Consider the following 25,555-nt stretch of genomic DNA (forward strand, 5'->3'; position numbering starts at 1 on the left):
CAGCTGAACCCCAAGGTTGCCTTTGCTGAGTCTGAAGTTAGGGTGACGATGAGGATGACTGTTTCTGGAAATTCCTTGCACAATGAAGGAGGCTGGATATCCCGGTTTGTGTCCAGAACGAGGACAGAGAGGCTCAGCAGCGCCTCCAGGTCAGTAGGGTTTTTTCCTGGGCCTCAGGATTAGGGGCTCGGAGTTAACTGTAGCCATGGCCGAGAGCAAGACACATTCTGATTTTGAGGTCCAAAGGTATTGTTGTTCTGGTTTTAGCAAGAAGGAAACTGAGGCCCAGAGTGAAGCCAGAGCATGTGGACAGCAGTAGCAGCTACGTGAATGCAGCAAGCTTGATAGGGTGGCAGGTCTGATGTTGGGGTGAGTCTTTACACACATGCTAATGGCCACCCTCCCAGGGCACCTACCTCCTTGAGGGGAAGGGGTCCTTGATCTTTTCTCTGCTGTGGACCCCTTCTCATCACGCTACCTTTAAATGCTTAAGGTAAAATATCTAGGGTTTCAAAAGTGCTTTGCTTTGAGCAAAATCGCAGGAATATTTGTCTAGGTGGTTGTTGTTTAGGGGCTAAGCCATGGACAGTAGCTCTCCAGGGGATCTTCCTGACCCAGGGATCAAACTCGCGTCTCCTGCATTGCGGGCAGATTCTTTACACCCAGCCATCAGGGAAGCCCTATTTGTCTAAGTAGTCCTCGTTTAATTTGATCAGTCAAAAATTACACAGAGACGTTGTTTAAATAGTATTGCCAAAGAAAAACTGCATGGACCCCCACCCCACCCCCAAATTCTACCCTCTGCCTTGGTCCACACCGCCTTCCTGCTCCTCTGAATAACGCCCTACCCCAGGCATGCGAGCCCCTCCACTGGCAGGAAAGCTGCCCCGGCCCCCAGACTAGGAGGCACCTTTGAGGTGTGGTCCATGGGGCCGGAGTCTAGAGGACTTCACTAGCTGCCCTGGGTCCTCTTCAGGGGCTATAACACAGGTGGACTTGAGCTGCTCCAGTCATGATGTTCTGCCAGTTAAGTCAGTGATGAGCCTAGTTCTAGAATATGGGGAGTGGTTCCTCCAAGAGGTGACTGTGCCCAGCCCCCCGAAACTGCTTAATAACCACAGGAAATTTGTGATTTGTCCCTCAGTTTTGCTAGTGATCTCCCCGAATAATGTTCGGGCGATCTCCTAACAGACCATGAATAGGGGTGGCGGGGTGTCATGTGGCTGTGCAAGCCTGGGTGTGAGCGTGTGTGAGAACCAGCATCTCTGCGAACCTGGGGCTACGCAGGCAAGTAAAGTAAGGATAGTTCATACATTGTTATAAGCCTATTCCTCATTATCTTGAGTGTCTTCTGGTGCATAGAGAGAACTCGTTCTCTATGAGTTCAGAGCAGAACCTCCCTTAGCTACTGTGTTAAATCACATTTCACTCAAAGGTTTCCTTCCTCCAAGACTACATTAGTTGCTGTTTTTTTAAAAAAAATTTTTGTTGGAGTATATTTGTTACAATGTTGTGTTAGTTTTCATTGTACAGGGAAGTGATTCAGTTACACATATATCCATCTTTTTCAGATTCTTATATACGTTATTACAGAATATTGAGTAGAGTTTCCAATGCTCTGCAGTAGTCCTTGTTATTTTAAATATAGTAGTGTGTATATGTTGATCACAACCTAATCACTTCCTCCAACATTCCCCCTTTGGTAACCATAAGTTTGATTTTGAGATCTGTTTGTTTCTGTTTTGTAAAAAAGAAAAAAAAAATTGTATCATGTTTTTAAAATTACATTCCACCTATAAGTCATCCCTGGGTTGGGAAGATTCCCTGGAGAAGGGAAAGGCTACCCACTCCAGTGTTCTGGCCTGAAGAATTCCATGAACTGTATAGTCCATGGGGTCACAAAGAAAGAGTCGGACACGAGTGAGTGACTTTCCCTAGCAGGATAAGTGATATCCGATGGTATTTGTCCTTCCCTTCCTTACTTCACTTAGTATGATCATCTCTAGGTCTGTCCCTGTTGCTGCAAATGGCATTATTTCCTTCTTTTCTACAGAGCGAAGAGACTTCAGACCTGTGGTGACAGAGGCCTTCAAACCTCGCAGGGGGACATCCTTGGAGCTCCCCGGCCAGAAAGTGCGAGAGGAAGCAGGACTTTGAAAGCAGAGAAAGTAGGTCTGCCGAGAGCCAGAGCCGGCCAGCCAGGCCTCGGAGGTCTCCGTGCCAGTGAAGGTTTTCAAACAACAACTTCTTTTCTTCCCTGAGAAAAATGGCTTGGGCAAGCTTCCCCGGTGTGCGTTTTGTCTGACAAGAAACCCTTTTGTCCTCTGTCAGTAGAAACGCCGAGAATAAAGCACGAGGGGCACTGCCGAGAGCCAGGTGCTGGAGCCCGGACCCCCTCCGCCGGTACCTCTGCCCGGGGGGCTCAGCCGAGCCCAGACGGACTCTCCCCAGGGCCTGGGCAGGCGACAGGACAAGAGACGTCAGTCACCCCGTGGATGCCCGAGCTCCGGTCAGTGGGGGAAAGGGGCTTTGGGAGAAAATGGAGATGGGGCTGTCTGCTTCATTTATTAATACGCATTTGTCACACACCACGTTAGGAAATAATCCTCCCATTGTCAGCCTGGCGTAATCCTGCCCTTGTCAATATGTCTTCCGGGACCTCGTGGGGAGGGGGCGCTTTCTCGGAAGAAATCCCTTTTCAGAGGGAAAGGCAGATGTACCTCTCTCACCATGGGCCTGTCCCCGCCGGGAAGTCTGTGTCTCATGCACGATATTCAAGGCATTGAGGAACCTGCTTTGTAACGAATGAAATCCTAGATCTCTTGAAGTCACCCCTTAGGTGGTTTTTGCGTAAGTAGAGGCTTCTCCGAACTGGGTTTCTTTAAAGCAAGGGCTTTTTTTCCCCTGTATTTTGGTTGGCTCCTAAAATAGAAACAAACCGCACTATTCAGTGAAGGGCAAGAAGGCTTAGCCTGCTCTGAAGAAGTCCCATGGGATTGTCACCCAGCGATTATCACCACCACTGCCCCCAAACACAGCCCTTCAACCAAACCTAGCAACTGAGATAACCACAGTATTTATTTTCTTTCTTTCTTTTTTGGCCATGCTGTGCCGCTCATGGGATCTTAATTCCTCAACCAGGAATTGAACCCAGGCGCCCACAGCAGAAGTGTCCTAACCACTTGGACCACCAGGGAAGTCCCCACAATTTTTTTTTTTAATTAACCCTAGTGTTTTCAAATTCAGTGAACAATGAGAAAAGCAGTCCTGAGAGCAAAGTCAAAAGCAGGTTTCTGTCAGTTGTATGAAATCATAACAGTGAAAACCTTTTGAGTAAAGAAACCCAAGTACCTTCTCCTAGCCTTCTGACAGGACGTGAGTGCTGAGGGCAACCCTAGAACCACCCAAGAGGCAGGAAGGAGCCAACTTGGATTTGGCTAAAAAGGAACAGGAAACACACACGCATCTAAGCACCCAACTCACACAGTGGTAGGAAAGCAGAAACGATTAACTTCCTCTATGATGCTGAGTCTTTACAGCAAAAGTGAGTTTTTTGACAGTCAATCAACACCTCAAAGAAGCTTTCTGCAGCCCGTGGCACGGAGCAGCCTCTTCTCAGACGCCGGGTGCTGCTTATTCTGCTCTCGGCCTTTATTTTCCTCCCACCTCTCCCCCAAGAAGGCTGCAGTCAGCTACGGCAATCCATCCCGAGGAGGAGCTTCGCCTCTGAGAGATTAATCATGAGTGGGGATGTGTGATTGATCCTGCCACCCGCAAAGCAGAGGCCGTCTTTTCTGCAGTAAGCAAAGTTCAGAGCTGTTTGAGTTCCACTAGGTAAGTAGGACTCTCCAGACCCGAGCTGGTAGGCTGCCCTCTCAGCAGGAATTCTCGCCCTGGTCACTGAGGTGTGCCTCAGTGGATGCACCTGAGCCATGGAGGCTAGAGGGTCAGAACTGCTCATTTTTGCCAGTAGCCTGACTCCATCAGGTTTTAATTAGCATGAAGTATTGCAAACCCATTCTGTTCAAGAGGTTGGCAAATGAAAATCGGATTAAGATCTGTCCTATAAATTTAGGCTGTATGGGGTTTTTCCTAATCCCAGCTAGAGGCTAGTATATCCTAATTTTTGCAGAAAAGGAGTCTTGAATTTTCTTTTTTTTTTTTTGGACATATCCTACCCCTCCCCCTAAAAAAAACCTTAAGAACACGATTCACCCAAAAAATAAAGGGAAAGGGAAAATAATTGGATTTTCTGTGGATGTAACTTGGAACAGATAAATGCTAAAGGGAGCTGGTAATTTGGGAGGACCCTTGACTCAGATGCTCCGTAGAAGATACAGCGTCACATCACAGATGGATTAGGTAGCCTAGTGGCCCAGAGCGCCCACGGCCCTGGGCTCCAACCACAGCTCTGCAGCCACTTTCGAGCTGCAGCTTTGGGTAAATTCATTGTCCTTTCCGAGCCTCTATTTTCTTTTTATTTAAATAGTAGTTTAGTACTTACATTTCTCCATTTCTTCAAAGTAGGAAATCGGTAAAACAATACTCTCAGCTCAGCTAGAATTCAATGAGATGAGGACTGCGGAGGATCAAGCCCGATAACAAGGACAACATAAGTTCTCAACTTACTGTATTGTTAGACTTGATCAGCAGGTCTAGCGGGACCCAGGAGAAGTGGGAGTGTGTTCAGTGGCTGAGTTGCCAAGGGAAGCATGTACAGCGCTTCCAGGCAGCAGAATTCGCCCTTCACATCCCGGGCAGGAAGCCTGTCCTGATCTACTCAGTATCAGATGGGTTTAGTTCTCCGCCCTCAAGGTTATCACGAAAATGTCTTTAAGTGCTCACGTACATTCAGCTCTGTCCAAACAGCGGGGCAGTTTTAAACCCGCGCATGCACTGTCATTTACAGACCACTCACACAGCTTAGGGCTCAGACTAAAGGCTGATGCACAGGCTAACGTAAAAGGCATGGTGGAGCTGAGGATTTGGGATAAATTACGGTTTAACGGCAGTGAGCATGGCTTCATCTTCTGACCTCGTATTGGAAGCCAGGCCCTATGCTGCTTTCCCTGCATGATTCTCCCAACGTCTCCATGCAGGCTGAGGGGAGATGAGATGGTAGGTGGATGGAGGGTGGAGAGGGAAGCCTGTTACCTTGCAGAAGACTCCGTAACTCATAAGAGCCGTTACTTATGGGGCGATGACTGTTCTTGCAGTGTTCCAGGCAGTTCTCACCTGCTCGTTCACCTTGTCCTGCCAAAACCTCACAGCATCGGGGTGTTAAGAGTCTCCAAGGTTGAGTACCTTATACTGAGTCACATAATAGCAGACCAGAACTCAGTCCCTGGAAATCTATTCCCATATCCTGTGCTCATCTACCCAGAACCCCTCTTCCTGCCCACCAAAGCTGCCAGGGATAACTCAAGAGACTCGTGGTGGTGGGGAGACAGGAAAGGGCTTCTCACAGCCAGGTTTCTGTAACTCACCAACAAGAGAGTGAGGTTTACTCTCAGGGTCTGAAGACCCTAAAAGACAGGCTCCCGTGGAATGTGACCATGCTCAGCCTCTGTGCTACAGGAAGCTGCAGATGAGAGGGGTGGTGGATTTCACAGTCTCTGCGAGGACTCGCTTACCTTTACAGTGTCTGCCCTGCGTGTGGCAGCACCGTCCTCGGTGATTAGCGTGTGTGAAGGCCCTGACCCCTCATGGCGATCCCATGCGGTAGGTTTTGCCCATCCTGTGGGAGAGGAAAGCACTTGCCTGAGGTCACAGAGGTAGAATTGGTCCAGCCGGGGTTGGAACTTGGGTGATCCTGCCTCCAACGACACAGACTAGAAGAGCAGTGTGCTGCGGGGCCTGGAGTTGCTTCTCTTGCTTGTAGCAGGTGCACACCTGGCGTAGGTGTTTGCAGGTAAGGATGCACCTTTTGTAATAACTCACGTGAATGATTCCACTGGACACTCAAGTGGGGGCACCAGAGAGGAAGAGTGTGATACCAACACCCTCCATTCAGTCATCTTCAAGGCTTGGGAAAAGGCGGATCTTTATCAGATTTTCCTGTTTGAACCTTCCCACTTAGCATATTCAGCTGCCAGCTGGGTGAGGCTTCTGGAAAGAGTTTGGAGGCCCGCTGAGAGCCTTGACATCCTTGTCTGAAAGGCATTGGCATTGGCAGCTGTCCAAACACTGTGGTTGACTTTCAGACTATTTAATTGAAACCATATTTAAGGGAAAAAGAGAGAGAGAGAAGGAAGGGGTGTGGGGTGCCAGAGCAGGAGAAAGATCTTGGCAAAAAACAAAACAAAACCCTTCTGTGCGCTGTTTGCACCGTCGGATTGACCAGACAGGGCCACAAAGCTGATACAACAGGATTAGCAAAACTGCATTGTTGGCCGTGGGCGCGGCGTGACACGTGCTACAGCAAAGGCATTTGGCAGGATTAACCTGCCAGGGATAAAGATGTAGCAGACAAGGGGCTGAATTAATGGACTGGCATGACCGAGGCGGGGAAATCTATTTGCATGCGATATTAACTGTGCTAATAAACTCCGGGCTGGGTTCGGCAGCCCTGTGGGTCCTCTCAGAAACAGGATTTTTTTATTTTAAAGCCCACCTGGAATCTTCCAACCAAGACCGGCTAATGCAGGCAGGCTTCCCAGGCTGCCTTTAGGCCCATGTTTGCTGTCATCCTAGAATAGATAAACGCACATTCTTACATACCCGTGGCAGCATGGGCACCCACTGACTGTGCAGAGTGATCCTCGTACCCCGGGGTTTGAATGCCAAAGGGTCCTCCGTTCAGAGGGTGATTGTCTCTGAAAAACAGTGAACGATCATTAAGTACAACACACTTGACAAAATACCTGCTTGGAATGGTTGGTTGTGCCTGATGTGTGTATTCTCATTGCGTGGAAGTCAGGGCGAGAGCAGGGTGAGCAAGCAAGACAGGCCAAGGCATACATTTTCAGAAGGTGCCGCCCATACAAGGGCAGCGTCAGCGCCTGAGAGCAAGTGCCTCATGCCTCTCATCCTGGTCGTGCTGAAAGCAGCAGTGGGAACCAGGAAGATTCAGGCATTCAAGATGCAGGCGCGCTTACACGCACACTGTCGCCAATGCACAGCTGAGTGTTGGGGGGCAGCACCAGGAAGAGGCTGGGCAGGTGAGAGGGGAGGGAACCAAGAAAGATGGAGTGACCCTCCAAGTTACTGCTGTGGGCAGCTGGGGACCTCTGCCAGCCTGGGTGGGACGAGAGAGCAGGAATTTTTCCACTAGCCTCCAAGCGTCACTGATGACGGATGTTAACTCCTTGTACCCCGCAGGCTCAACACATTCCTGCTCCTGTTCCTGACCAAGGGAGACCCCGCCAGCCGAAGGTACCCTGTACACCAGGCCAGTGCGGCTCCCTCCAGCCAGCACCTGCCACGTGAGTGAGATTTCGTTTTCATCTGAAGATGCTGACTCTCTATCAGACTCTTATCACCACACCAGCATTCATACAAATGTCCGTTTTTCACAGAGCCCTAGATTTAGAGCAGCAGCCCCCAAATCTGGATTATCAGAATCCATGGGGGTGGGGGTGGATTCCTGGGCTTCGCTTTCAAACCTACTGCAGCAGAAGCTGGAAGTGGGGAGGGAGGGAGTGAGCCCTGAGTCCCACCTTCCCCTCCTGAGCCAGTCAGCCAGGGTGGGGGGATGTCAGCTGCTGGAAAAAGTCTGCATTAACCCATGGACACCCTGGGAGCTGGCTGATGAGGAAACACACCCTATTTCTATTGCCATCATCTTTTTCCAGAAGGAACAGGCAGGAAAATGGTTTGTTGATTTGAGACCTCTGATGTTATAAAGCTTAGATAAATGTCACGTCCTTCCAATTGCCTTCACCAAGTGATCATTACGTGACGTTAAAAACACACACACACACTAGAATTAGCTAGCTTGACCTTACCAAGCAAATAGTGAAGAAGAAGAAGTTAATGTAAACAGGCCAGAGTGGGAAATAAAGAGATAAAAGGCTTTGGTTAAAATGGGTGCTGAATTCTGGAACACCAGAAATGTTAACATGCTCTTCAAACGCCCCTGGCATAGCTGAGGCACTTCGGAGGCAACGACAGGTAACCGGGCCCTGAGCGGAGAGGGAGGGCGGCTGTGATGCACAAGCCCCCTGTTCTGGGGTCCAGGCCACCCACATACTCTGTCCTGGGGCTGCATCTGCCCAGGGAAAGGGGGACTTTCTTGAGCTCACAGAAGGCTCCGTCCCCAGGACAGGCCTGATTGTCTACCTTGCAGAAGGTGCTGCATGGTCTAGCCCTGTGTGCCAAGATCTGAAGGAAAGACGGTGCGTAGATGAGCGGACGAGAGGAGGGAGGTGAGGGGGGACAGGTGGGCGGGGCGGGGCCACCGGCCCGTGTGCTTCTGCTGGACTTTGTGTTTGCTCTGGATGGACGGGGGCGGGAAGGGGGGTACAAACAGGAGAGCGACAGGCTCCCAGTCGTGTTTTAGAAGCGTCGCTCAGGCTGCAGGAGAGAGTCAACCACAGAGGGACAAGTTCGATGCCCAGAGCATTGTCCAGGTGAGAGGTGGGGTGCCGGCAGGGGTAGAGGACTGGCCTGGCCACGTAGGGTGGCCGTGGAGATGAGAAGATGTCCTTCAGTGGCAAAATGTTGGCCATCCTGAGGACTCAGAGCAGACGCTAAGGACAAGCCTGTGTCTGTGCCTCTAAGCTGGTGGGGACTTCCTTCACAGGAAGCGCAGCCACGCTGCAGGTCCTGCTGTCCCCCTGCTGTGTGGCCCTGGGCTGCGGGGGACCCCATGATCGGGCTGAGCCGGGAGCCCACCTGCGTGAGCACGAGTTGTAGTGGGCAGGGTGTTCACAGCCACAGAAGCAGGCACGCGGGATGTGCTGGGGGGACGCCAGCTCCACAAGGGAGGAGGGGCAGGCGCGGAAGTGAGGCGCCCTGGGATCTGGGACTTGGGGAGAGATTAATCCAGATCCGACCGGCCCTCTGGAGGGACCATGGCATCCCTGTGCATCAGGGCACGAGAACCTGGAGGCAGGGAGGTGGGTGAGCAGGCCTGGCAGCCAGCTGTTCATACACAACAGGTGTGCGCGTCCTGGGGGCGCTTGGTGCCAGTTTTCTTTCTCCTTTTCCAAACGCTCAGAAAGGACGGGCTGGACCGCTCAGGTCTTAGTTTAAGTGATACATTCACTCAACCAGTATTTACCAAGCATCCCCTGCGTGGCCAAGACTGGGGACCTGGGAGGGAGGTTGGAGTCGAGTGGCAGCAGCTCCCCGCACACTGTGTGGTAAGAACCTTAAGGACGGGGACCAGAGGCCTGGAAAGTACAGGACAGAGGAGTCGGGTCTGGTCTGGGGGATGGTGTCCAGGAAGTCATTTTGCATTGGAAATCTGAAAGAGGAGTGGGTATTAAACTATGTGAAATCGAGAATGAGGCATTCCAGGAGGAGGAAGCAGCTTGCGCTGGACAGGAGTATGGCATATTTGAGAAGTCAGAGCAGCAGACAAATGGATGGACCTAGCGTCTGTCATACAGAGTGAAGGACGTCAAAGAGGAAAACAAGCATAGCGTGTTAACGCGTATATATGGAATCCAGGGAAATGGTACAGACGAGCCTGTTTGCTGGGCAGGAACAGAGAGACAGATGTGGAGAACAGACATGTGGACACGGGATGGAGGGGGACAGTGGGACAAACTGAGAGCGTGGCATGGACGTGTATGCACCACCACGTGTAAACTGATCGCTAGTGGGAAGCCGCCGTGTAACCCAGGGAGCTCAGCGCCGTGCTCTGTGATCACCCAGAGGGTGGGGCTGAGAAGGGGAGGCCCAAGAGGGAGGAGAGATACGTGGACATAAAGCTGACTCTCGTTGTGGTGCAGCAGAAACTGACAACATCGTTAAAGCAGTTATACTCCAATTTAAAAAATTTTTAACAATTCAAAATACAAAACAAGTCAGCGGGGTGCAGATGGAGGGGGAGATGAAAGGCCGGCTCCGCTGGCATTCTGCTTCTAACCCCTGGCTGCTCTCTGTCCGCTCCGCACTCCAGAGGCAGCACGGAGGACCGTCGGCTGGCACGGTGCGGTGGGGCAGCTGGTGTTGTGAATCAGGCCGTCGCCAATCAGAGAACGGCTACTTCACAACACCAGGGTCACACCCCACCCCAGGCAGCGCTCCCAGCTCCAGCCCCATCCGGCCTCCACCTCGGCCAGCGCTGGGGCACCGCCAAGCCCCCCAGGACCCCAGCAGGCGGCCTTCCGGTTGACACCTCACGCTGTGAGATGCCACTGCAAACACAGGAGCCCTGAGGCTGTTTCTCGCCCAACACAGACAGCTCCACTTCGAACTGAAAGGCGCTCGCGGCAGCACCGGCTTCCTGCAGAGAAAATGGAGCCACCAGCTCCCTGCGGTGAGGACGGAGTTGTGATCTCGGGAGGGTTGAGCACCGCCGACCTGCCCCGCTCCTCCTGGTGCTGAGAACACAGCTGTGAGCCGGGCCGGGATTTTGACACATGATGGTGACCGCTCTGACCCGGGCAGAGTGGAGGGAAGGGAGGCGCTAGTGCCAGGAGGGTGGCTCGGACAGTCCTGGAGAGCGAGGGGGCCTTGTGTGGCCACACAGGCCGGGGACACGTCTGTTTCCTAGATGGTCCCGGGTGCCCTTGGGAACACATGCCCGCCGTCAGAACAGGTCCCCACGCTGGACGAACCTTACGAGGGCCCTTCCAGGGCATTGGTGGGTCACACGCTCCCATCATGGGTAATGTGATCAGTCGGCTGGGCTGATGGGGGGGCTTCCTTTCCCCAGGGCCCCACAGCCAGGGACCTGGCCGGGGGGAAACTGACAGAGGCCTCCCGAGTGGGAGTATGGTTATGTTTGAGTACCTAAGTGACATCTTCCGTATGTCACTGCTGTTTTTTAGAGCCAAGGGAGGCATTGAAAGCAGAGTGGCTGGGTTGGCTAGCGTACTTTCTGAAGCACTAAGGAAAAAGGAGGATGTCCACCTCTCTGGTTTGCTCTGGTGGGACAGAGCAAGATCCAGGGCTGCTGCGATGAACCCAGGCTCCGTCTGTGTCACCTCGGCGCTGTGCTGCTGTCCCCAAGGACGCCAGAGGGAGGGATAAGAACACACCCGGTGCAGAACGAGGTTACACAGAGCCTGGGTTAATCAGCACAGCCCTTGAAGTTCCGGGAGTGAGTCTGCTGCTTCTGTGAAGTTCTGTCCTTGACCCCAAACCGCTCAGGCAGCTCTGAAGTTTGTACTGTGTTATGTTTGGGGACAAGTGTCTTTAGAGTTAAGAGTCCCAGTTTTTCCCAGAAAGGCCTTCCCCCCTTTTTCTTGAACCATAGAAACAGCACGTCTCTAAGAATCCATCTCCTAACCTGTTCCCCCTCTACCACCAGTGGCCAAGTAGGCACCATTCAGGGTGTGGCCCGCGGTGGTGGCATCAGCACGTTGGAAGGTGGCCCCCGCCCGCACACACCTGCTGCATCACAGTCTCGGGGCCTGGGGCCCAGCCTCAGCACAGGGACTGGGTGCTAACAGGACCAACCCCATCTCTCCTGCTTGTTCCAGACAGAATGGTCTTTTCCAAACATGTGCCCATCTCGTGGGAGCCCCTCCACTCCCTGCCTTAAAACTGCTTAAGGAGTTGGCCTCACCCTAACAGCACTGGCCCCCCAAGTGGCATCCCCCCCAAGCACCTCTCCATTCACGCCCTTCCTCTCTCCAGCACCCCTGCCTCAAGACCCCTTTCCAGACCCTCACACCCTCCAAGCTCCCTCCTGCCCCAAGGGCCTTTGTGCAGCTCAGCCCTGTCTGAATGCCCCCAGTGTACTCCCCTGATTGGCGGTGAAATCTGGAGGACACGTAGTCACTAGTCAGGGGAGAGTATACAGGGAGCATTCAGACAGGGCTGAGCTGCACCAAGGCCCTGGGGCAGGAGGGAGATTTCAGCCAGCATTGACTCCCCAACCCGGAAGGCCAGGTAAGACAGCTGATGTTGAGAGCAGGCTGAATTCTGCCTCTACAGAGCACTCGTCCCATTTTGTCATGATGCCTTCACTGGTGGGGATCTTTGCTGAATGTAGTCCTCCCCCCGGGCCGATGCGTCCTGTGGGCAGGGACCCTCAGCTGAGTTCAGCGTCCTTCAAAGTCAAATGGCTCGCTCTTGCTCATTGGAGCTTTGAGTCTTTGTTTCCTTCCAGTGACACTGTAGTAACAACAGCAAACACGTAATAGGAACTGGGGCACGCACTGCTCTGAGCCCTTTGCATCATCAGGTACCTCCAGGTGGCAGGTAAGAAGTCAGACCACACCATCCATGCTGTTGGTAGTTGGCGCCACTACGCTGCTGCTGAGAAGCCAAAGGGGCAAAGCCGGCACCCTCCTTCGCTGTTGGTGGGGATGTACACTGGTGAAGCCACTATGGGAAACAGTATGGAGGTTCCTCAAAAGAAGCTAAAAATAGAGTTTCTGTATGATTCAGCAGTCCCACCCCCGGGCATATATCTAGATGAAATGAGAGAAAGATAGCGTGCACCCCAGTGTTCACCGCAGCACTGTGTACAAGAGCCGAGACATGGAAGCAACCTAAATGTCCATCAACAAATGAAAAAGATGTGGTACATATATATAACGGAATATTACTCGGCCAAGAATGAAACGATGCCATTTGCAGCAACATGGATGGACCTAGAGATTATCGAACTAAGTGAAGTCAGACAAAGACAAATATTATACACTGTCACTTGTATGTAGAACCTAAAATTGGACACAACTGAACCTATCTGTGAAACAGATTCACAGACATAGAGAACAGACTTGGGTTCCCAACGTGGAGATGGGTGGGAGAGGGGGGATGGAGTGGGAGTTTGGGCTTAGCAGATGCAAGCAAGTATATATAGAATGGATAAAGCCACAAGATCCTACTGTGTAGCACAGGGAACTCAATATCCTGTGATAAAACCATTATGAAAAAGAATGTGTGTGTGTGTGTATAACTGAATCAGTCTACTGTACAGCAGAAATTAACACAATATTGTAAATCACCTATACTTTAAAAACAGGAGGACAAGGCTGAACATGAAGGTCCCCAGGGCTTGCTCCCAAGTACCCATCGAAGCCCGCTCCATTCTCTCTGGTCTCTGAAACCTGGCAGACCAGGCAAGTATTCTTCCTGTTTGTATGCTTATAAAAGGTTAAATTCCAACCTTGTTTAAAGTACTTCATAACGAAACCTGATTAAAAACCTAATGAAATATAAAATAGGGTCAAGTCCAGAGAGAGAAAACTATTTAAGAACCAGAGGAAGCTCTACTTAATTTTGTTGTTAAGCTGGTGAATTCATTCGAGGTTTGCACAGTTACCTTCAAGGTCAGCGCTTCTGGGAACAGCAGGGTTTGGAAAGGAAGTTTCCTGAGTAAATATTTAATGTCAGATAGAGCCATGCTTCTCAAAGTGGGGTTTACCTTCAGAGGTCAGCAGCACCTGGGAACTTGTTATACAACACATCCTCTCCAGGTCCCCACAGCCCTGCTAAATCAGAAACCCTGAGGGGAGATCCTGCAACCTATGTGTTAATAAGCCCTCCAGGAGATTCTGAAGTGCTTCAAGTTTGAGAACCACTGAAATACGTAAAAGGGGGGGGGGAAACCCTTTCATTATCAAATGTGAAAAGGGCAAGGTTGTGGAATACCCACACAGTCCATTTAGAGCAGTGTGAGAAGTTTAGGGCATTTACTGTGAGAAATGGAATATTTCTTGACATATCAGTTAACAAGGATGTCACAGTCATCAATGATTTCAGCCCTCCCTGTGAGCTAGTGAGCCTGAGGACTCAGGATGTTAAAATGTAGGATATTGGCACCAGATAGATGAGGTACATATCAAAGGAATGATTTCAGTGAGCCCCAGACTCTCGCATCTTCCCATACATAGAAAAGTGCTAAATTCCTTAACCTGGAATATCTGGTTTTCTTTAAATAACAACTTTTGGTGTTTTTGACATAACTTCTATATAACCTGGCTTCCCCCACCACCCACCTCCGTGCAGTTCCCTCAGTGTTACCTGAGATGCTGTCTCCTGTGCTTAAAGTCCTAAAAATTCCCACCAAATAAAACATAACTCTCAACTTTTAGGTTGTGAATATTTTTAAGTCCACAGTTATGGCGACTGATAACGGATGATCAGAGCAGATTCTTCTCCTTTGCCTGAACTCAGCCAGGTTTATGCATGTACAGGATTTAGAAGTACTTAATTGGAAATTGAAGGAAATCTTGCCCTAAACATGATGGGGGGAGGCTTTTTTATTGCATACACAGTTAAATTAAGGTTAAAAAGCTGGCTTGATAAAAATATCTTTTTGAATTCTGACTTTAAACAAAGGCCTTCTAGTGGGGAACTTGCATTTCTCTGTGTCTTTGCTTCTACCTGATCGTCCTAGGACAGAGTGTGTGTCTGTGTGTGTTTTGAAAACTTGCCCTCTGCTATACTGTTTTTGAAAGGAAACTCCCCAGGCTTTACTTACATCCTCCCCTACTCAGAAGTCTCCTGCAGGTTTGAATCACTATTAATATATATTTTACTAATGGCCAAATGATGGATCCTTTTAAAATTGGAGAAACTAACAAATTGGTGAATCTAGAGGGCTCCCATTATAAATAGCTGTTTTACTGGTACTTACAAAAACAAACCAGAGGTGGAAAATATGTATTCAATGGTGAACCCAAGTACTTCAGTTTAAAACAAGAAAAACTGGTTTGGGAAGCTCCCTTCGCGGTTTTTGCTCCCCCTTCAATGAGTCTTACAGATGGCATTAGAATAATTAATGTTAATAGGAAAAACACATAAGGAAAGTCTGGATACTATTTCCAGCAAGGTAGAAATTTTTAAAGGAATTATCTCAAGTGAATAAAGAAATCTTTAGATTTAAAATGGGATAAATAGAAATGACATTAATGTGATTAAAACACAAGGTTTTTATATTACTACACTACCTAAGGTTAAATGGGTCAGAAAATACTTCCTTCTGGTCTCCAGCATTAAAAGTCAAACAAATCTATTTACCCCAGTTTTAAAATATATATTTAAGGAGCTGGAAAAGTTTTCCCTGAGATACCTGACCAGCAACTGCTGGGGGCAGCAGTTGGGCCGAAGGGCCTGCTCCTGAGGCTCAGTCCCCTCTAGAGATCGCAGAGCCTTTTATATAAAAACAGATACAATGGATAGGGAAAAAACAAAATAATTTCTTAAAACCCCTCCTGTAAGATCAAAACTTGTTGATTGGATCCTAATGAAAACTAAAGATATAAGTTGCCAGAATTGAGATGAAAGTATATAAAGCTGGTATATTTAAATGGGCTTTATATAAGATGGTTACATCTCTTGTTTAATTACTGTAGGATAGGCATGTTTCCACGGGGAAATACTTCCCCTGTGTGATACTGTAAAACAAGGTATATAAAGCTGCGCCTCAGGAAATCATAACTGAACGTACTAAAGGAAACCAACCTGAGCCATACAAGTGAGTGAAAACTGAAAACTATATAATATTAAAAAGAGTGGTTTCTACTCTGGGTTTAATATATAAACTCAGAAAAGAAGGTTTCTGCTGAATGCCTTATGAAAACCTTTCAAGGCAAGCAAGGCTCAAGTTCTAAGACACAGAACTCAAATTTCAGTTAGAAATCTTTTCACTGATACATAACATATAGTTGGACAAATCAATCTTTTAGTATTATTTAACTGGCAGACTTATTCTTTGAGGGAATTAAAAGCAACTGTCTTTCTCTTGCAGATCTCTACAAACCAGAATATATTACTAAGTACAGGCCACAGAGACCTGAGTCTGAGCCTAATTAGCTCAATCAGTTAAGACCTGAAACCAAGGAAGGAAAAAAAAATAACAAAGTGGCAGTTTTAAAATTCAAACCACTGGGAATACTCCCTCAGCTAGACTTCACAAATAGTAAAGCTTTAGTCGTCTGAACAAGCAGTTCTAATGTATTCCAACTGTTCTTTATAAATTAGTAAGTTTATATTGTAATACCAGGTTCATAATTTTTTTTTAAAGTGAATCTGTTGCAGGATGCTGAACCCCTTCTGAGGCCCAAAACTGGGCTCTTGTCTAACACTCGGAAATGAATTGTCTGAGGAGACATGTGCTGACAAAGCAAGAGGGAAAAGGCCCCCTTGGGAAAGGGCCCGGGCGGAGAGCCGTAGGGTAAGGGAGCCCAGGAGAACTGCTCTGCCACCGTGCCTTTATGGTGATAGGATTAGTTTCCGGGTTGTCTTTAGCCAATCATTCTGACTCAGAGTCCTTCCTGGTGGAGCATGCCTTGTTCAGCCAAGATGGATGCCAGCCAGAAGGATTCTGGGAGGTGGTCGGACGTGTGGTGTCTCCTTTTGACCTTTCCCAAACTCTTCCGGTTGGTGGTGACTTATTAGTTCCGTGTTCATTACCAGGACCTCCTGTCCTAAAACAGCTCATGCAGATGGTTACAGTGGTGCCTGGCCAGGGAGGGCGGTTTCAGTCAGTATGCTGCTCCTAACAAATCCATGAGATGTTTAGTTTTGCCTGTTTATGCCTGTGAACACATTATACATATGAGAGATCTCTACCTGTGGATAATATTATCAAAATTAAATTTTTAAAGAGTGCTTACAAATTAAAGAAACTGGCCAAAATGACCTTCAGGTTCACGTGAACTAGGAAGTATTCAATGTTAAGTTGAAACCTGGTATTAAAATTTATGTTTATTGATCTAGATAATATAGACACTTCTTTAGAGTCATCAGTATTAAGTATAATTAAGTATTGTACCTAGGTTTGAAAAGTGAAAGTGTTAGTTGCTCAATTGTGTCTGACTCTGTGATCCAATGGATTGTAGCCTGCCAGGCTTCTCTGTCCATGGAATTGAATTCTCTAGGCAAGAATACTGGAGTGGGTTGCCATTCCCTTCTCCAAGGGATGTTCCTGACCCAGGGATCAAACCCACGTCTCCTATATTAGCAGGTGGTTTCTTTACCATCTGAGCCATCAAGGAAGCCTAGGTTTAATAGAAGTTAAATAAAACCCTATTCTATATATTGCAAGGAAAATGACTTGATACTATGAGACTTGATGAGCTTTTGGGTAAACTCTTTAAAAATATTTTAGAAATGCCTACTTAAAATGATTTTTACAGATATTGGTAACTTACAGTACTAAAACTGTGCTAATTTAAGTGATGGAAGTTTATTGACTAGCTAGATAATTTCCAAAAAGAAACAAAATACTGAGACATCAGTTACTAAATAGAAAAACTAAAAGTATTTAGAACTATTAATGAAACTATTTGGTGCTACCTGAAATGCTCTCTGTTAGAAAACAAATGTTTTTAGAAATTATTACTGATATTTATGTTCACCAGGATACAAGATACTAATGTAAAAGTTCATATTGCTTACATCTTAGCTTTTACTAGAAATTAGGGTTTTTAAGAGTTGAGGATTCTAGTCGTGGTCCATATACACAATGGAATATTACTCAGCTATAAAAAAGAATGCATTTGAGTCAGTTCTAATGAGGTGGAAGGACCTAGAGCCTACTATTACACAGAGTGAAATAAGTCAGAAAGATGGTACTGATGAACCTGTCTGCAGGGCAGCAATAGTGATGCAGACATAGAGGACAGACTTTTGGGCACAGTGGAGAAGAGACACAGTGGGATGATCTGAGAGAGCAGCATTGAAACATACACATTACCAAATGTAAAGTAGATAGCCAGTGTGACTTTGCTATATGACACGGGGAACTTAAAGGGGTGAGATGGGGAGGCAGGTTTAAAAGGGAGGGGACATATGTATACCTGTGGCTGATTGATATTGATGTATGACAGAAACCATCACAATACTGTAATTTACCCTTCAATTAAAAATTTTTTTAAATAGCTATTGAAAAACCCTAATCACTGACAGTTTACCATGTAGACACCTTATGTGATATTTCTAGATGGAAGCTACTAATTTGAATTACTCTCGAAAAACAATGCATGTAGGCATTTTTAGTTTATAATATGGTGATATATCCATTTTTAACTAGAATCCCACAGTGCCTAATAGTCATGAATAAATTTATAGACTTGTTTTTCAAAACAAAGTTGAGGATTCTAATTTAAACATGTAGTTAAAACTACTAGGAATACTATAGAAACATTTCAATATTCAGTAGGAAATAGAATGTGTTTTCAGTAAAGAAGGTATGAGGAATGGAATTGTATTTTATTGAGGAAAAAGAATAGGTTGGTTGGTTTTATTTGGAAGAAAAAATATAAGGGACAGGCTGATACAGATACAGAAACTGAAGAAAGATTGTGGAAATGAAACCTGAGAAACAAGTTTTATGCATAGTTAGGGTTAAGATTAAATTTAGATTGAAGTTAACTAAGTAAATGGATCTTGTTAAGTAAACTAATGCAAGACTGGAATTTGATTTCTCTCTCTGTTAGAAGTGCTCCTCTTTGGTAACAGATTGTGTGAGTTTCTGTGCCCTGCAGGAGAGGTAAGAGATTCAGGTGCTATCCCTGTGGGAAGATCCCCTGAAAGGCATGGCAGCCCACTCCAGTATTCTTGCCTGGAGAGTAATCCCATGGACAGAGGAGCCTGGCAAGCTACAGTCCGTGGGATTGCAAAGAGTCGGACACAACTGAAGCAACTTAGCGCACACACACAAGTGATCCATATTTGTTTTCTTGTTTTGTAACTTCGGTTAAATGATGAGTATTGTTTAACAGTAACCTGTGATCCTGTTGCATTTTAAACCTCTTTGATATTTTTATCAAACTCTTAACTAAAGTTCTTTTAGCCTCCAGTTGACTCTGGGATACTTCAAAGGAACATCTCTGAAAGATCTTGGAGAGGAATATTAAACTAAGTTTATTTGGTATGTTAAATTACTTCAGAAATAGTGTCAAGATGAACCTTAAGTTACAGTGCATGGATAAATGTCATTAATATATTCCAAAATTTATATGGAATCCCTACCCTCTGATATGTCCTGATATAATGTTATTAATCATAATTCTAGTTATTATCCTAAAATGTTACATCACAAAAATATCCAAGGTTCCTGCTAATTGCATTGTACTTAAATCTTTAACCATACTATTTTAAGCTTTGTCCTTTGTAGACAATAATTATTTTACACTGATGGTTTTACAAAATGAAGATGTTTCAAGAAGACTCATAAAAAGAACTTTTTAAACAAAAATCTCTGATAGCTTTAGATGATGCCACTGAAGTGGATAACAAGTGACAAAACTAATGGAATATCTGATTCCTTCATCCAGATGAACAGGAATTAATTACATAGGACCAAATGAATGGTGAATAGGATTTATAACTGACTTTTGTCAATGGTACTAGCTGTATTACTTATATCTTGCCTATTTTATAATATCGTGTCTATTTTGTGAGATTGTTGTCTTTTACAGTACCCAGTGTGCAACCGGGCCTCCAACAAAATTGATGATGGCTAAACATCGTGAGGAAATTGATCATATTTATGACTCTTATAAAATAATTTTAAGTGTGATTCCAGGTATGGGAATAGGCGACAAGGGAAAACATTTTCTGGATCCTAGTAAGACAGAGGGTCCAGAGAACCTTTCATTATCAACAGGGCCTAATCTGGAGCTCTGCACCTGGAGTGGCACGTCAACAGGAATTTCTGCCTGATCTGGGATGAGCCTCCCTGTGCCCTGGGATAATAATTGGTCACGAAATGTCTCCCAGATATTGGTCAAATTCTGGTTCAAGAGAAGAATCTGAGAAATAAGAATATTTCCAGCCATATCAGTACACAAGGATGTCACAGTCATCAGCGACTTCAGTCCTGCAACATGAGCCTGAGAAATTCGGGAAAGACAAGAATACCTGCCATCTAGCAACCAGCCTGCAGCCACTCCCTACAGCGAGCCCTGAGGAAACTCAGAATGGGGAAACATTGCACACTGGCCCCAGCTAGGTGAGGTACATATCAAAGGAATGATTTCCGTGAGCCCCAAACTTCTTGCATCTTCCATACAGAGAAAAGTGCTAAATTCCTGATCTTGAGATATAACTGGTTTTCTTTAATTAACAATCATCTGGTTCTGACTACTGCCCTTTGTTGAAAAATTCTGTGTAATGTAGCTCCCCCCTCATTGCCCCCTTGGAGCAGTTCTCTCGGGGTTACTTTAGATGCTGTCTCCTGGGCTTGAATCCTAAAAATTCCCACCAAATAAAACATAACTCTCAACTTTAAGGTTGTGAATATTTTTTTAAGCCCACACTGTATGTTGAATAATAATTTTTCTTAAACCTACTTTTTTGAATTTTTAAAGTAAACCTCCTGGTGTTCTATGCTGTGGAAACCTGACCCTTCCTTTCCTCACCTGAACAAACACCCCCAGAACATCCTTTTATCTGTCACAGCAGGGACACTGGAAGGTAAAAGTTTCCCCCAATTTAAAGGCTTAGATGTTCATTCCTTAGTGACTGAATTATTAAGAGACTACGAGGCACATTTTCAGAGCTCACAACAAGCCCATTTATGAAGAGGAACCACAGGCAAAGAGAGGTTAAGAAACCTTCCCCCAGACCCACATGCAGACCCACCTTTGATTGGCCACCTCTGTGATGAACACCTGGGGACCAGGAAAGTCAGCCATGCCAGCTCAGAGCACCCGGGGTCGGTCTGAGTAATCAGAAGCCCTTTAGGATTTGGCACCTAACTTGGGGAAACTCTTAACACCATAAAGATGAACACTGGACAGTCGTTTCATTTGAACTTGAAAAATTTTGTTATTTACCTTGAAGTGGGTTTCTTTTTTGATGGTGGAGGGAGGGGAGATTTTCCTGGTTTACTTCGCTTGTAGTCATCACTAGACGTTTACTTAGGTCCCACGGGTGGTGGTTTATGCATTCCTTGTGTGAGCCACAGCCAAGGACATTCAGCGCTTTGTTGAAAATGATACCCCAGGGAAGTGACTTTTCCTCACTATATATATACACACACACACACATATATATACATATATTAATAGTAATGTATTCGCTGTACTGCCACAAAGCAAGAATTCCCATGTATCATATCTTACCTACAGCAGTGAGGCTGCAGGGAAAACTGTGTACACAGATGTTGCTGAAATTTTAGGAAGAGTTCAGGGCCTCAACAGAGGTGAAGTGGAAGGTTTGCACCATAGGAATGGTGGACGGGTTTTTAAAGAGAAGAGAGGCAATAAACACTGATTCCCTCTGTCCCCTAAACTCAAGGAACCTCACAGAGACCAAAGAGAGAGTTTGAAATTGCTATTTTAAAAGGCAGAGCAGTCCACCCCAGTGTTCATAACAGCACTGTTTCCAAGTAGCAAGGACGCAGAAACAAGCTAAATGCCCATCAGCAGAGGAATGGGAAAAGATGTAGTGCCTGCATACAATGGAAGGTTACTTAGCCATAAAAATGAGCAAATGCCACTTGCAGCAACGCGGGTGGACCGGAAGTTTGTCATACTGAGAGCTGAGGCAGGAAGACAAATACATGTTATCACTTATATGTGGAATCTTGTTTTTTTTTTTATTAAAGAAGAAGATATAAATGAACTTACAAAACAGAAATAGAGTCACAGGTATAGAAAACAAACTTATGGTTCCCAGGGGGTACGTGGAGGAGGGATAAATTGGGAGATGGGGACAGACATACACACACTCGCATACGACAAACAGGTAACTAATGAGAACCTAGTGTAGAGCGCGGGGATACTCTGTTCTCTGTAATGACCTGTCTGGGAAAAGAATCTAAAGAGTGACTATATGTATAACTCATGTCCTTTGCGGTGCAGCAGAAACTAACACACTGTAAATCAACTACACTCCAATAAAGATTACTTTTTTTAAAAAGCATAGCAGAAAAGAGTTTTGGTAGAAAAATGGATCAGACTAAGTAAGTAAGAAAACCTAATTCTCTCCAGCTTCTGGTATACTGGGGTGCTTTGGGGGACCTGGGGCTCTGCTGCTGATTTCTAATGGGTAGCACAGAGTCCAGAAGCAAGGAGAGCTAAGGAAGGTGAAAGCTGGGAGCTGCTTCCGGTCTGGGACACTCTGCCATCTTAGCCGAGCAGGTGGGCGCCTCCCAGCAGCCCATCAGTCACATCTCAAGGGAATGAAATCGGGGGTTGGGGTGGACACTGACTGGAGCAGAGGGGCTGCTGCCATGGCTTCAGGGGGTACCTGTGACTGTGCAAAGACCTCCCCCTGGCCTTGTCCCACTGCAACTCCCACACAGGTCAAGTAACCCGGCTTAGGCCACATGGCATGGAGTTTCCAAAGCCACAGGTCTCTATGCTCCAGAACCAACACAATGAGCCCACCCCACTGCTGCTATTTACTGCATCCTGGCCCCTGGATGGTGTCATCTCTCTGAGGCTCGGAGCATCTCTGGGGAGGGAAGCAGTGTCGTCATCCCCATTTCTCAGGTGAGGAACTGGCTCAGAAAGGCCAAGACACTTGCTCAACGCCTCACGGCTGGTGAGTGGGTGTCACGCCCCCAAATGTCTACTGCCAACCCTGCTGAGGGGCTTCATCCTTCCTTTCCTGGGCAGCACCCCCACACACACCTGCCTACCGCTATGTGACTGACTGCCTTCAAGACTTCTTACCTGTCTTCTGCTTGAAACTGGATCTCGGGCAGAGACAGCACTGGAAACATGGGGGAAAAGCCATGCCCTCCTGGAGTGAACCTCCAAGGCTGTTCCCTTGAGGCCTGACTTAAGTGGAGGAAGAGGGGTGTGTGGGTGTGTGTCTTTACAACTGTGAAACGCAATCCATTCACTTTTTTTTTTTTTACCATTTCTTTTTGTACAATGCTTCCAGGAATGCCCCTCAATGGTTAGAGCCACAAAACAAAACGGGAGGGAAAAAAAAAAACACTGCTGCAGGACCAAACCGCTCAAAAATCAAAAGGAGTACAGACATACACGATAGGCTGTGAAAGTCCCTTATTCTGTCCCTAGAGATAACCACTTCTTTAGAAGTATTTGAATATTTTTTATGATTATAAAAAGCCACATTAAAAGATACAGCAAAATGAAAGTAAACGCTTCACTGTTCAGGCTTCCTTGGCGGGCACAGGGGCCGAGACCACAACCACTGATGCAGCTCACCTCCTGAAAGGTTGCCAGGGCCCCTGCCCTTGACCCTCTTGCTGTCTGATTCCATAGATTGAGGAGGCAAAGGCTGACCTGCAGTTCTTTTGAAACACCAGTCAGGTCAGAGGCCTCTGGCCTCCGCTGCCCGTGGCCACGTGGGATCCATGCCCTCGTCTGCTGTTCCCCACGCTGTCTCCCCCTAAGGCCTTCACATGCCGTCCCCTCAGGTGTCACCACGGCCTCTCCTCCCCCCAGTCAGAGCCCCCTGACCGTCCAGCTGACCTCCTGCTGCCGTCTACAGCACACCCCTCCCTCCCATCTCTGGACCCTGCCCTGTCCTGTCATCGCACGCAGCACAGGTCACCTTTAGACTCTTATGTGATTTACCTGTGATCTGATCTTCCTCCAGACCCAAAGGCTAGCATAACTGACTCCTTTGATCATTCATGTATCCAACAGCACTTGACATACAGTTGGTGTCAATACATGTTTGTTGAAAGAGAGACCACGGATCCCATCTTTGCTGAGGCTGGGATGTAAACAGACCCTTCTCAGCCCAGCTTCACCAGCCCATCCTGCATGTGTATGGTTCTGGGGGTGGCCTCCTCTAAGGGGTGTTCATATCACTCAAGCTCTGGGAAGCTCAGATATGGGCAGGAAAGCCCACAGTTGAGGGCTCTTGTCCCAGAGGAGGAGGCCTTCCCTGGGGCACTGACCAGAGGCCATCAGAAACAAGCCCAGGCATTTGGGAGGCATTTATCCTTGTGGAGCTGAAGGATACACAAAACAGCTTCTAGGCCGCCTTCCCTGAGCTCCAGACTAGGTCAGGCTCCCCCGTTACTCACACGGCACCCTGTACTTCAAAACAATTCGGCAATGAATTAACTATGACTTTGCCATATCCTATTTCTCCATTAGGCAATAAGCTTCAGAAACCCAGGACTCGGCACATAGAAGGTATTTTGAGGAACAGCTGACCCACTTGCTCATGCAGTGCCCTGCTTGTTCTGGCTGGTGGGCATGCTTACTGCATTTCTGATCCTTCAGGAGACATTCAGTGCCCCTTTCCTCTGAAAATCACCAAACAAATTGAGACACTAATGCCAAACAGATGGCACCACCAGCTTTGGAAGGAAGTGTCTTGGTGAAGACACCCCTGTTTCCATGGAATCAGTGTGGTTTGGTAGGAGTGACTTAGGGCCTAAAGGAAAGATCTAAACTTTGTTACTTGCAGCTAACAGCATTCATAACCTGCCTGACCAGAACTGTTATATCAGAATTATCCCCCATAACACGAAGCCTGAAGGTGAATCCAGCAGGATGAAATAATTCAACGATGCCCTCAAAAGCCCAGGCTATTGGAGCCCCTTCTGCTTTATCACCGTTATCACTTCACGGTCACAAGAGGGCTGCTGCTGTTCAAGGCATTACCTCCACCTTCTGGAAAGAAGAAACGGGAAGTAGCGGAGCCCATACTATCCCCTTCCTTTCATCAAGAGACATAAACTCGCTAGAATCCTCCACCATCACCGGGAAGACTTCTACTTACATCTCAATGGCCAGAACTCGATCAACTGGCCTCCCTACCCACACTAGAAAGATAAGGATTCATACAGAGTGGGAAAGCTGAGACAGCAAGGGAGGAGTGAGTTAGTAATAGCTATAGAGTTAGCCAGCCAGAAGTATCTGTCAAAACCTATGTAAACTATTTTTAATAGAACTGTTTTTGTGGGTTTTCTTATAATAAAAGCAATGTATATTACATTAGAAAATAAAGATTTTTAAACATCTCTCCAATCCCATCATACAGAAGTAATCACTGTGTATTCCATTATTATTAACCTTTGTTATTATCCTTTCAGATCTGTATTTTTTTTAACATGGATGAAATCATACTATGTGTTATTCTGTAATTACCCTTTTCATTTGATATGATGAAAAATCTTAACAAATCATTAAATAATCTTTGCAGAATCATTTCTGTGTGTTCCATTGGATAGAGTACCATTGTTCATTTGACCCCTTGGCATTGGGCATTTTGACATTTATAAAAACAGAACTAGAAACCAACACTAAGGTCTCCCCTTGTAGCTCAGATGTGGCCCAGCAGGTCCACTTCTAAGAACGTGTCACAAGAAATCATCTTGGATATGTAGTTCCTTTGGAGCATTTGAAATGCTACCAAATTGCCTTCCCAGATGAATGATTCCAATGTATTATCCCTCCAGCAGACACAAGTGCCCACATTTCTCCCCACAAATTTTCAACAACACTAAAAAATAAAAAAATAAAACATGAATGACAGCCTAACCCTGCCCACTCAGTTCCCAGATGAGGGGATAAAGGGAAGAAGCTCCTGCACAAGG

The 25,555-nt window shown here is 46.8% G+C and overlaps 1 protein-coding gene and 1 long non-coding RNA gene across 2 annotated transcripts in view; both read left to right on the forward strand.

Moving 5' to 3' along the window:
- The window catches only part of LOC122683273 (adenomatous polyposis coli protein 2-like), a 132,994-nt gene extending 120,098 nt beyond the window's left edge, over positions 1–12,896 (forward strand). The window contains exons 7-12 of the mRNA XM_043886967.1: positions 2,054–2,229; positions 2,332–2,509; positions 7,321–7,424; positions 8,267–8,336; positions 9,161–9,305; positions 10,351–12,896. Coding sequence (XP_043742902.1) covers positions 2,054–2,229; positions 2,332–2,509; positions 7,321–7,424; positions 8,267–8,336; positions 9,161–9,305; positions 10,351–10,497 — 820 coding nt within the window. The 3' untranslated portion in view covers positions 10,498–12,896. The remainder of the gene's footprint in view (positions 1–2,053; positions 2,230–2,331; positions 2,510–7,320; positions 7,425–8,266; positions 8,337–9,160; positions 9,306–10,350) is intronic.
- Positions 12,897–13,220: 324 nt separating this feature from the next.
- Positions 13,221–25,163, forward strand: LOC122682879. Its single transcript, XR_006337561.1, has 2 exons — positions 13,221–16,246; positions 18,869–25,163. It is a non-coding gene; the product is annotated as an uncharacterized LOC122682879 (long non-coding RNA).
- The last annotated feature ends 392 nt before the right edge of the window (positions 25,164–25,555 follow it).

This window comes from Cervus elaphus, chromosome 24 (genome assembly GCF_910594005.1).
Source record: "Cervus elaphus chromosome 24, mCerEla1.1, whole genome shotgun sequence".
NCBI classification, from domain to species: Eukaryota; Metazoa; Chordata; class Mammalia; order Artiodactyla; family Cervidae; genus Cervus; species Cervus elaphus.